Consider the following 13,513-nt stretch of genomic DNA (forward strand, 5'->3'; position numbering starts at 1 on the left):
AAACAGGATCCTGCATCCTATCTGGCGCATCATACACCACATGTCTGTCCTATGATAATAACGTCACCACTACAGATCAATCAGATCTTATCTGGCGCAGCAGAGCACAAAGTTTGTCTTTCCAGATAAGATTTAGTGTTTTATCCTGTGTGATGGGAATATTTCATATATTTAGATTTCGAAAGCAGCCCATAAAACTTCAGCAGATGAATCAATCATGGTTTCAGCAGCTGTAGTTATCACACGGGATATTAAAGGTCCATTAAATGAACTGTTTGACAATTGTTGACTTTCTTGACAAGAGTTTGATGAGAAGATCTGTCTTACTCTCAATAAGCACATAATATCCAATTTGTTTAATGATTTAAAAAAAAAAAAAAAAGCACAATTTTGAAATCATAATTTTTCAAATTTACAGGGGGCTTTTATTTTGAAAACTTAAAAGTTAAACAATTAGCAGCCAATTCTGTTAACCAGTCTATGATAATGACACCTAAGTTCATACCCGTTTCAAATGTATATAAAACCTCCTGTTGAGGAGACACAGCATAGAAAATTAAAACTGCCTTCAAATTTTATTTTACATTCATATATGTACACAATATACAATTTGCAGACTATTAGAAAAATGGAGGAAAAGTTCAGGATGACAAAAAGACGAGTTAAATAAGACATATGATATGAAAAAGGGGACAATCTGAAAATCTTCACACAATTCCTGTGCTGCAAAAATGAATATATTAACTGATGGTTTATGTCGTTAGTGTCTAAAGAAAACAAACACTGGTCGTCTATCACTGTTCTCTGACCTGTATTGACATGAAATGATAGGTGTGTGACCAAAGCTGACAGGGTCACATGACACGACACCGTGCTGGGGATCACTTGGTATTTGCGGACTAGAAATCAAGGAAAATAGAAGAAGAAGAAGAAACTTTTTAAAAAGATGAGGAAGCTAAAAGGTCGAGAACAGGAAGTTAATGACTCGCCACACTGGGGTGAAGAGGTTTGACTCGGACACGTCGAGACAGTCCGAGTCTCAGACCCTGACCTGGAGACTTCACGGCTGAACTGGAGGTCGGACTTTTACCGATGAGACCTGGGGGAGAAAAAAAGGTATACGTTTACTGACACATGAACAAATACAGTTTCAGAATATTAAAAACTGGCCTAATAACATGTGCACGGACTATTCTGAGGTGTTGGAAGGAACCACAAGCTCCCACACTGAGTATGTGGGAAAACACAGATGATGGGGACTGTGGCGTGCGAGAAGATGTTGGGGAGATTAAATTGTGAAAATGATATGATAAAAGAAAATGGGATAGTTTTGGTAGACAGATGTGCTAATTTGCCTGCCTTGCCTACTTACTTACCTGCCTGTCTTATTTTTAGTTAAAGGGCCCATATTATGCAAAATCCACTTTCTACAGGTTTTGTAGTGGTCCTATGTGTTCCCGTGGCCTTTCTATGACGCCTGGAGGTGAAAAAAGTCTGTTCACTCCCTTAATTGATTTCTACACTTTGTCCGTCATTTGACATGAAGCGGTCGGCCTACGGGAGGAGCAGTCGGTACCGCGGCCGCCAGATGATCCTTTTGAATCATTGACTGAAAAACAGCCGCCTGTCATTAAAAATGAAATCGCGGATCAGAGAATATTGGGATGATACCGCTTCTCATCAGCGCAGCGGTCCTCACCTCTCCCGGCGCAAACTCATCAGTCCATACAACAGTGCACAGTTTGTGCTGCGCTCCTCAGTTTCACTTGTTTTTTTTATTTGACAGTTTAACACAGAACTTTCTGATGGTAGTAGGAGTCTCTCCATGTTTCTCCTTCTGCCACAGTAAAAAAAAAAAGAAAAAAGAAAGAAGGAACATTTAGCCTACATTTTTTCAGACAAGATGCCAGTCTCAGAATTTTTTTTTTTTTTTTTTTTTTTTCTCGGAAATCAATGCCGACCCCTGTCCCAATGTCAACACTGGCACATGTACATGTAGTGAAAACCACACCCTCTCCCCGTGACAGCTGTGGAGTGGACGTGGTTTACACATCTTATTTGCATTTCAAGGTGCAGACACAGAAATGGCTCATTCGCAGGAGAGCTCTGGAGAGCCACTTTTAGATTACTGAGATGTAGAGCTGCAGATTGATTTGGGGACAATACACTAGGAATACTATATGGTTGGACAACTTAGAACCATGTGAAATAGTTGAAAAACAGCATAATATGGGACCTTTAAATTATTATTATTTTTTTACTATTATTTTTGAACTCCATTCTGTCCGTTTTGTTTGATGTTCGTTTGTCTGTTGCAATAATGAAAATATAATCAAAACTTTACATTTACTGACACATACAGTGAATGGAGGTTGATACTGCAGTACAGTTGTGTTTGTGTGTGTGTGTGTGTTCACTCCTCTACTGCACCTGGTGGGTTCCACTTGGGTATTCTGCCCCCTGCTGGACTGATGGATACTGCAGGTTTGGATGCAGGAGGTGTGCAGGAGGACACAGGTCTCTTGGCTGCAGCTTTAGCCGTCGGTGGACTTCGCACCGGTGTGGAAGCTGCTGCGAAACAAAGCAGATGTCACGATAATTCATCCGATCTGTCTGTGAGCACAGCCCAGTTTGTCTTAGACGATTCACGAGGACACACCTGCTGCCTGCGATTTGGACTGTGACGTCTTTGCCGGTGGCTTTTGTTTCTTTGGGGCCGGAGGTGATTTGGTTTTCTCAGTCTTGGCGACTTTCTTAAACAAAACTTTGGTTTTGCTGACTTTCTTCACAGTGAATTCCTCGTCTTCACTCTCGTCTGGTTCACTAAAATCTTCGTCACTCTCGGAATCTGGGATGACATTGTTGTTATTTTAATGGTGCATAAATAACAAAATAGTAAGGAAACAGAAACTCTTTTTAAGAAGGGATTAAAAAAATGATAACCTGGTGTTAGTTTGGGTCGATAGTCATCATCTTCTTCCTTCAGCTTTTTCCTCTGCTCCTCGGAGGTGTTAGCTGCAGCTTTTTTCTGTCTGGATGGAGCAGGTGACGGTTTCTCTGAGGTGATATCCTCCAGACCTGACCCAAAACAAAACAAAACATCTCATAGTGTGCAACCCAAACTGTGTAGCATGACAAAAGAAAAGAAAAAAGAAATGTACCAAGAACTGCTCCGTCCACACTGCAGTTCGAGATGTGCAGCGAAGACGGATCTGTGTTTTCATCTGTGGGAAGATGAATCACCACATCTCCTAGAAAAAAATTGAAAAGAAATGTTGAAAACAAAAACATACACAATTACTTTGGCATTTTAAAAAAACACACACACACACTAACAGCAGCGTACCTCTACTGGTGGGTGAATGGTTGTTTATCCCGTCTGCTTTATTGAGTAAGGAAAGCGTAATGGCTGCCTCTAGATCTCGTTCTAACAGCTTCTCATCCAACGGTCGTCTACGGGGGAGAAGAAGAAGGAAAAAAAGAAGAAATCAGTGAAGATTAGATTGATGTTAAACTGTGTTGTGAGCATGTTAGGTCCTCTTCCATTTCCATTTGCGTCCTTTACCTGTACCAGCGAACTCCCACCTTGACATATGATTCTTCATGAGACCAGGATGTTTAACAGTAATCATATATTACACAACAGTCAAAAGACTCACATCACATATTATGGACTGGCTACATTATTATACTGTTGTTTACCTGAGTAAAGTGAGATTCTGACCTGATACAGGTCATTATCATCTTATGTCACTTTATCATATTATAACACAGTCTGCTCATTCATTCACCTGTTCTTCTGGCTCACTGTGGACTGTGAGTTGGTGTCTTGACTGGAGGACTTGCTTGATGGTTTCTTGGGCTCCTGTCGTTTCACATCCTCCCTGGGCTTTTTGCTTGGTGGAGCCTTCACAGAGGCAAAGTCATCATCTGCCACAACACGCAGACAGAACATGTATAGATATTAGTGATGAGAGAAGACAGGGTCTGTTTATGTGTGCATGTGTGTGCCTCTTAACCATGGCTAGGATGCGTTTAAATAAGCTTTTCTGTGAGAAAAAAGAAAGTTAAAAGACTTTACAGATCAAAACAAGACTATAAGACAAATATAAAGAGGCTTAACTCACCATCATCATCATCATCAAAGTCCTTGGGCTCACGGTAATTCACAGTTTTCGTCTTCCTGTGTGTCCACAACGAAAACAACGTGTTAGCATTCACCACACACTGACAACAGCGAGTACACTATCTGGTATCATGAATTAAGGCAGAAACAAAAGGTCTACAAACCTCGGGGGTCGGTCCATAGTTTTCTGAATTGAAGAGGCGATATCGCTTGTTTTATCCAGGTAAAAACACACTCACACGTTAACGTTACCTCAGCTGCCACATCAACACGTAGCTACTGTACGGGCTGCTGTGTTTTGGTTGATAGCCGCAGATGCTAACCTAGCTGCAGTTGTCCATAGTTATAAAAACGTATACGTGCCTGACTTTTCGGCGAGTTAAATATATAGTTTAACGAACTAAGACGTTAACTGTTAATAAACTTATCGTTCCTTTGGTTACACAACAGTCAACAGAGACACTTCCCACCCCCGGTGCTTTCAATCAGCCCGCCTGAACCGAGCGGAAGTGACGCTTTGTTGACGAGTTTGACGAACACGGGCAGCAGATTCGCTTCAAAAGATGAAGTCGTTACATACGGTATGTAATAATTAAATTAAATTAAATTATATATGTTTTTTTAGTCCTTTAAAAATGTTAATGAACATCACAATAAACATTTGAAGTGCGAAACTTTAAAACTGGCCCGAACATTTGTGTCGAATCTGCGGGGCGTTAGCTAAAGACAGACTGTAGTCCATATGAGACTGGGTTTAACTTAGCTTAATGAATAAACGGCTTAAATGTCGTTAGCTAAAATGTCCAGAAAGCCGTATTTATGTGTATATTGGGGATGTATATTTATTTTTTGTTCATTATGATATCCTTATCAACATTAATGTTGCTGTATTGTGGCTGTGAATAGGTCAACCAGGGCCGGCTCAACATGTTTTGAGGCCCAAAGCAGCAACAGGGATCAGGACCCAGAGGTGAGTAGCCGTCAGCCAAATCAATGATCTGATAATACAGATACTGTGAATTTTAATATAAATATTAGTGCTAACAAAGGGTTATGAATTTTATTGGAAAGTAAGTACATTTTAGTTTTGAGTAACTTGAGTTAGGGAACTTCTATCTATCTATCTATCTATCTATCTATCTATCTATCTATCTATCTATCTATCTATCTATCTATCTATCTATCTATCTATCTATCTATCTATCTATCTATCTATCTATCCACAATTCTGTAAGGAGATATATTATAATCAAATACATCCCTGAATATATGAAGATATTTAGCCTATGTCCAATATGCCTATGTAAAATATGTAGATTTTTCTCTTTATTACTTATTTGTTCAGTTATTTATGTATTTCCAATTTTTTGCCTCTGCATGTGGAAATAAACATATTTCTTGCATCTCTGGCACATTTATGTTTGCAAGGATGCAGTAAACTCACTCTACATGATGCACCTCATTTTCAAAATGTATCCTCCAGCAAAAAAACATTTGATCACTTATCAGTTCTACTCTGTGTACCATATACCATATAAACATTATCTTATTACTGTAACATTTAAGATGATGGAAAAGTTCTTTAAAACATTTCTGTTCTTCAATTTGCAGGCCATTGTGGTGTCACTGTGTGAGCTCAGCCCTGCAGCCCGGCAGTCCAGCAGATGGCAGCAGGAGTCTGAAGCTTCGGGGCCTCAGATTAGAGAGGTACGAGAGTCTGACCTGCTGATTGACATGAACCTGACATGTCCTCAGCCGCCCAGACGCCCACACTCAGGGCGGAGGCAATCACAGCTCCCTCTGAAGTGCAGTGAAAGGGGAAATCGCTCCGTTTTTACTGCACTTCTAAGAGAGCAACAGCCGTCTCGAGGGTTGTCATTTTCCAGTTTGTGAGTGGGTGGCAGTCGGCTGCGGTTTGTCACACATTGGACCTGGAGGAGACGTTCATGGATGTGAGATGGTCGGTGTCCTTGTACCCAGACAAGGGAGGAAGACATGCAGCTGTGGGGCCAAACGGCTCTGTGGTCACACATTCCTAAACTCCTCCAGCGCTGCCTACAGCCATGACCAAAATATCAGATCCAGTCATGCAAACACTGCGGTCACAACATCACGCTTTTCATTCACACATACAGATGTTTATATCATGTCCCCTGACAATATTGCAGGAGCTGTGGTAATAGCAGGTGACTTTTAAACCACCTGATCAATCACAAACCTACCTACACTATGTTTACGGTAATCATGAGGTAGCAGGCTCATTTATCCGGCTCTTTCCATATATACATTTCATTTTAACTGCAGGAAGTGACTTAGACTTTTGTTGCTGGAGTGAAAATTGCACCACCTCCGCTCCTATGCTATATGTTCCCAAACAAAGTCTCGTGACCACTGGTGGAGAACAGAACGTAGTGCAAAGGACTAAAAGTAGACCCTCCTAGATTATGACTATGTCCTGTACAGAAAGTTCTGTGCTCAGGACTTTTAGATATATAAGATGTTAAATGTGCCTGCATTTCTAAATAAATGTGCAAAATTAAATAAGCAATCCTGAAGTTATCATCATAAGAATATAATAAGAAAATGAATGCAATTTAAACATACTTTTATCTGTTATTTAATAACTAGTTTGAGTTTGTGACATAGTGATATTAATTATTGTGTAATGCACATAGAAATTCCCAGGCCACATGGACATCAGACACACCAAATCCATAATTAATGCAGTTAACATACACAGAACAATGCATATGCATGCATCAAGAAAAAATTAGCAACAGGTAGGCCTACCATTTAACACTGCAAACAAAGAACTGTCTCCTCTCAAACAAATGACTCCTCCTTAAAACATAACACTTTACTAAATCACGTAACTCAGTAGAAATCAAAGACATTTTACTGAAAAAAATATGCATCTCATAATTTACAGAAACTAAAAAACTTTCTAATTTTATCAATCTGTTTCTATAGCTGATGGGAATGCAACTGAACATCACACAAATTACACACACTGCAAAAACTCAAAATCTATCCAAGAATATTTGTCTCATTTCTAGTCAAAACTAATCTCTTTCTATTTAAAATAAGACTCATCATCTAAAAATTAACTTGTTTTTAGACAGTTTTCACTTGTTTCAAACTAATTTTCACTTGAAATAAGTAGAAGAATCTGCCAGTGAGAGCAGGTTTTTTGTGCTTGTGATAAAAAGAAGAAGAAAAACTCGCTCCACTATCAGATTTTTCTACTTATATCAAGTGAAAATATGCTCGAAAAAAGTAAAAAGTGTCTAAAAACAAGCTACTTTTTATGTGATGAGTCTATGAGTGATGAGTAATGAGATTTGTTTTGACTAGAAATTTAATTGTGACTAAAAATAAGTCAAATATTCTTGGTAAGATTTTGAGTTTTTGCAGTGTGTCTTTTGTGCCCTTTTTTGCTGCCTTGCATGAAACACATATATCTATATGATATTATGCAAGGAAACATAACTGAAAATGCTTGTTTTTAAAATGACATAAACAAAATGTACAACTTTTGTTAACACATGTTATTTGAACAAATTATATAAGTGTACTGGATAACAGGCTGAAAAACCCATAACTGTGACTTCAGTATTACCAGACTATTTTGGAATTAGACATGCAGCTGGATGTGCTAGTTGGCAGTGGAGAGGTCATCATTGGTCTTAATTTGAGCTTGTTAGTTGGAAGTGGTCAGGAGGCAGCTTTCACCCTCAACCACTGATGTGAATGCCATCATTATGTCGTGTACAGCATCTCAGAGTGGTAGTTTGTGTGGGGCTCGCTCGGTCCAGCGCCGGTCGCCTTGTATGGTTGTTCCGCAGGCGGAGACTGCTGTGTTGTTATTTACATTCCACATAGGAGGAGGGAAAAATAGATTTCCTTCTTTGAGATATTTTAGGAAAGATACAAAATAATTTTCATGTTTTGTACGAATGAGCATGCAAGACTCCTGGTGATGTAATAAAAGTTTATTTGTCCCATCTTGCTGTTCATAAACTGTGTTTTTAAGCTGCAGACTGGAGGTATTTTTAGCTCCTCGCAGAGACAAAATGCTCTGTCAGTGTCAAAAAAAAAATCACTGGTAGGTGGCAGCAGTTATTTACAAGCCTCAAACTAAATACAGCTTGATGAGCTCCTAAGTTTTTCGGATATCCGGCGTTGCAGTTGTGTCAGTGTGGCGTTGTTATTGTAACCTAGAAATGGCCTTGCGTCAGAAGCCTTCAGACATGGACCAGTGGCAACCACAGCACAGCCACAGCAGCCGCGGCTTCAGCCGGCGAACCAGAGTGGGCAGACAGATCTGTCAATCAGTGGCTTCCGGAGTTTGTTTTCTGAGACCTCGTCTTCTTAAGTGCATGCTTTCGTGGACGTTTTTTTTGTCGGGAGTACAAAACGCGGCAGCCACGAAGCTAATTGTAAGGCCGGAGAGGAGCAATCACAAAGAGGTTTTAGGGAAGTGTGGGCTTGTGACTGCACATATGCTTTTCAGGAAGAAACAGAAGAAAATGATTTAACTTGTGAATATGACTGTTTTTTTCCTTGTTTGGCATCTTGCAGGTGAGAGCGGGAGGTTTTGGCTTGTGACCCCTCGAAATGAGGCAAAATGTGACCCCTTCGATCACAGTTTGTGCTGCATTCACATCTTATGGCATCAAGATAGGAGTTACCCATTAAATCTGGGGTCTATCTGTCTGTTCTGAATCAGTGGAGTACTCTTGGTCCCAGTTTAGGAGGCACTGTGCTGCAGCAGAACTCACATTTCCTGCACAAAGAGTTGCACAAAAGCCAAATAAGAAAAAAACATTAAGGCTTTTTTTTTTTTTTTTACAAATAACTATGTGCTGAATCATCATGACTAGACGTTGCTTGCGGTGTAATTGGCAATATCAGGTCCCGGATTAGGAATCTGCAGTATGATTATATGTGTTGACAAGACAGCAGGGATATAAACAGCATCAAAGGACGGGCAATAATTCAGTGCTGCCACTTTTACACTGTGACACCATTCAAAATAGCATCTGTAAGGCAGCATTGTTTCCTGCACTCCAGCGTGGCACTTGAAGGGCACCCGGGGAGCAGTCTCATTAGGGTGACCTTTTACCAGAGAGGTCACAGGCAAAACGGACACAAGCACATGAGACCCACGCTGACTTAGGTCTCCTCATGCCTGGGATACGCTGCACTCACTGCTGCCTCTTTTGTTGATAGATCGGCTGGATCAGATTCTCTGTTGTGCATTTTCCATTAAGTACACTGCTCCCCCGAGCTGCACAAAACACACACAGCCATCTATAACAACCGATAAGTGTCTCACACACTCACTGGAGCAGAGTCATGTTGGTCTAAATAAGTTAAAGAAAATACTTCCACATTAAAACCACCAGGAAGAGATTTGTGTATGAGCCAAACTGAACAACTGAGGGAACTCACTATAATCTATTGCAGTGGCTCAGCGCTCCATTAGTCATCAAATAATGGTTGGAGGTTATTGTATTTTATTATGATATTCCACTGAGAGACACCATCTGCAATGCAGGGGATGACACAGTTTTCTTTACTATGTTTAGCCGAGCACGTGGACAGAACGTTACGCATCTGATGAAGCCCTGCATGTGCTTCTGCAAAAAAAACGCTTAGTCACTAAATATTTAAGCCCCCACACTACGCCGAGAGTCCCCCTCCTAAAAAATCTACTTCTCATAAATTGCATTCAAAGTAAAGTGACATTGATCCCAGTCAAACCACGTCCCATGCCGTTGTCCCAATGCTGCAATGCAGTGTGAGTTATCATCCCCCTTCAGAGAGGCGCTGGGTGTCTTTCCAGCTTTTTGACAGCAGAGGGCGACGTCCACATGTCAGAGCAAGAGGGATGGGGTGCTGTTGAAAGTGCGGCTTAAAAATTAAATTCCCAGTTCCAGCCGGACCTTTACCGGTTGAGTCGTCATCATTTCATGGTACAATGCTGAGCTCAACCCCCCTGATTACAGTGAAGCTGCTGCTGCTGCTGCTGCTACGCATTCATCATGGCACTGACGTCGGAGAGCATGATCAGACAGGCTTTAAACTAATCATCAATCTAATTCGATTGTCTAATCCATGAATTTGAAGTCTCCAGAACTGTCCGTCTCCTGTTGTGTAAGGACAATACAGATACAGAGCTACCGTACCTTGCATTGTCTCTGGGTATGATCATTGTTTAGTTTTGTTGTGATGCTCGTTGTGTGATAGAAGTTTTTGCCCAGCCACTGCCAAATATTTCTAATTAAAGTAAATGGTCGGTATAATAATATGTGAAATACAACCTGTGAAACTAAGTATATAAATAAATCAATGCCCCATCAGATCCGGTAACCCCTCCTCCCCCGTGCCCCAAATCCTAATAATAGGCCTTTGAGATGCAATGAATTCCTAAAATCCTCTAATCTGCCAATATATGCTAACGTAATTATTTATGTTCTCATGGCTCTCGGTACACTGGCCTCCCCTGTCATTCCTCACATGCCCACCAGCCACCAGTACTGAGTTTCCCAGCTCAGCTCATCACACAGCTGCTGCTTTTTCTCAATCAGGTAGCCGCCGCTCTCTGCCAGGTCATCCGTGGTGTTTCAACCTTTACCGTTTGACAGCTCTTACCTGTGAAGACCGCGGCCTGCTCGACTTTTGACCTAGTAAAGACACTTGTTCTGCCACTTGCAACCAGCTCTGCAACACTAGATCTGTATGGACATTGATATAGATTGGTTTCCCCAATACAAGGTGGTTGTTCGAGGGTAAATTTAAAGTAATGATCTAATCCGCACGCCTTTTTTCTTGTCGGCTATATTAGGTCCGTCTTGCATGAGACATTATAAAGGTATTAGCTGTCGCTTTTATTCCACTAGCTAGTCCTCTTATCCAATTTTGGTGAGGCTTCCCAGGCCGTTGGGAGTGTTTCCGTGAAAGGCAGCTCGATCTGAAGTCCCGATCGAGATCGCGAAAGCCCTAACTTGACAACAACAGGATTAGTTGGACAATATTCATTTGCGAAAAGCCTTGAATCGCACCACACCCCAAAATTCAGGCCTGAAATCATCTAAGGGTGTAGCCAGAATAATGTGCTGACAAAGCTGCTGATGCATTTGGGTGGCCTCCATGAAGCCTTCATCAGTCCATTAGGTGAAAATAAAACTGAAACAAACACACAGCACCCTTCTGAAGTTCACTGCAGGAGGTGCTCTCCTGTTTCCCTCAATGATACTAATAGTACTATAGATATACTACAGTTGGGTCTAACGTAATCATAGACGATGCTTTCTGCACCTTTTGAGTCACTTCCCTAGAGTTTGTTTGTTGACGCCTGGGTACACCAGACTGGACGCTGATTCTTCTAGATCATTCTTGAATATCATTATTAGTTGCTCTCCAGGACAGGCAACGGGCCAAAACCTTTGATCAACTCCTTGAGGGTTTAGATTTCATCCAGCGGGGGCCGTGACAAAAATAAATGATCTGATCTTTGTTGTGCTGGCAGCAGGACAGCAGCTCTGTCCAGGATGACTCACTCTCTCAGCGGTGAGCCATTCCTGACGCTCTCCTCTACCCATCAGCCAAATTGCCTTGATCCTCCTCTCATTGCCGCCTCTCGCCCGCCCCTCGCGCTCCCTCGCTCGCGGAGCAAGGTGGTCGCATCCTCGGGGGGCCGGCGGCGCTCTTTACATCCCGCAGGAGTGGGAACGTGCAAAGCAGCGAGCAAATGTGTTGAGAGAATTCCTCGCATTCTCCTGCTCGGTCCTGGTGGCCTGGCTCGGTGTTGGGTTCCTGGGAGAGAGGGAAGAGGAGCCAGGGGGGAGTCGGCTGCCGACTCAGCAGCTGACACCTCCTCTGATCTCTATCTCTTCCTACAGCCATAAACCAAACTGTCTGACTTTTCAGCATAGCAGCCGCGTAAACAGAGCTTTCCTCGTGGCCTCAAGTCAGTCTGCCAGATCTTGCCTCGAAGGAGCAGATGGTTATGGTGAAGACGTGGCACTGACCAAACCTCAGCCACAGTCTTGTGTCTTGTACAGCAGAAGGAAAAACAAGACCAATCCGCTCATTTATTTGGAACATATGGAAGATAAATAATTCCCTGGGGGTCTGCAGGAGGACAGTTCCCTTAAAGTGATAATATCTCATTGGTTTTTGTTCTATTTGCACACAGATCTGTTTGATCAGGCTTGTTGGCAGGTGTTATTACATTGAAGGCCTGAAATCCAGTCCCTGTGTTGGGATGATAGATAAAGAGAAATGCAATTAACTGTGCAGTAAATCTTAGAAAACCACACACGGACAGTTTTTAGCGCCTCACGCTCAGGGTTTTTGTGAATCGACAGTCCTGCTGAGCTCACACTCTGTAGACTAATGCTCAGAAAACTGTTTGATCACATCTTGTTAAACCGACGTCTACGCGTCTTTTCAGCTCTCACGGGATGAGAGTGCGATCCCTGAGCTTAAAGGGAGATCGATGGTCGTGATGGGAGGCAAAATACTTCAGAGTGCAAAGTCATCCGTGGCTTTTACCACTCGTTCCAATGCGAGACTCTGTCCCGTGTCGTTCTGCAATCATTGTGTGATTTGAATAATGAAAAGTAGGTGCACGGCTCTCGTTTGAAGCGATTTATGTAGTCAAATAACACTGGTTTGACATTGGCAGTCTCGCATGACATCAGATATGACTTTGGCCTTCTTATTTGCATAGTATTTAGTGATAAAGTCTGGTTTAGCACAAGAACAGGATATTAGAAAGGTTGCCTTTGTGCTTTATCAAGATTGAATAGTTATTATTGGCTGAACAATTTCACCACATGCTCTATTAGTTGCTTTTATGGACCTTTTTAATCATATTGCATGATTTCCATCAGCAGATGACATTTGCCAAGATGTCACGGGACTGCAGATGTTCGAGTTTCTGGTTTTCAGAGTGTTTTAAGCAAAGAATTAAGTTTCAAAACATCAACTTTTTGGCCAACAAGTCCTAAAAACCTTGTATTATGTGACACCTGTGTCTGTAATGATGCAATACAATGAATGTAAATGTCTGAATATTGTGTTTATCACAACCCAGAGCCTACTGGGTCACTGGGTTATACGTTTTTTGTGTCTTATTGTGTATAATTGAGAGTACCTACACCTTTTGTCTCACTGTTGGTGTTCACCTATTGTCATTCAAACAATATGATGACAGGTGGGTTTTTATGTGTTTGGATATACATCTTCCTGACATGTACATAAAAATTGCTGTGTCACTGGTTGTGATTTGTAACCAGCGTAAAAGTCACCTCTGCCTTGCTTCTTTTCCCCTTAGTCACTCTACGCCCAATTTAGCAGCAGACACATCTTTCTCTG

General features: G+C 41.6%; 1 protein-coding gene across 3 annotated transcripts; it reads right to left on the minus strand.

Moving 5' to 3' along the window:
- Positions 1–556: 556 nt before the first annotated feature.
- rad51ap1 (RAD51 associated protein 1) lies at positions 557–4,725 on the minus strand. 3 transcript variants are annotated; one of them, XM_085768945.1, is made up of 9 exons: positions 4,291–4,725; positions 4,128–4,183; positions 3,792–3,930; positions 3,347–3,453; positions 3,162–3,248; positions 2,944–3,078; positions 2,660–2,848; positions 2,431–2,571; positions 557–1,099 (listed from the first exon to the last, which is right to left on the minus strand). In XM_085768945.1, the coding sequence occupies exons 1-9, from the start codon at positions 4,305–4,307 to the stop codon at positions 978–980; spliced, it is 993 nt and encodes a 330-aa protein (XP_085625071.1). In that variant the 5' UTR covers positions 4,308–4,725; the 3' UTR covers positions 557–977. The 3 variants fall into 3 exon arrangements, with proteins under 3 accessions (XP_085625071.1, XP_085625070.1, XP_085625069.1); XM_085768944.1 differs by having other exon boundaries at positions 2,431–2,568; positions 3,162–3,251; XM_085768943.1 differs by having other exon boundaries at positions 3,162–3,251; positions 4,291–4,307.
- Positions 4,726–13,513: the final 8,788 nt, after the last annotated feature.

Source organism: Trachurus japonicus, chromosome 23 (assembly GCF_045865225.1).
Source record: "Trachurus japonicus isolate A0001 chromosome 23, Traja_1.0".
In the NCBI taxonomy this organism is placed as follows: Eukaryota; Metazoa; Chordata; class Actinopteri; order Carangiformes; family Carangidae; genus Trachurus; species Trachurus japonicus.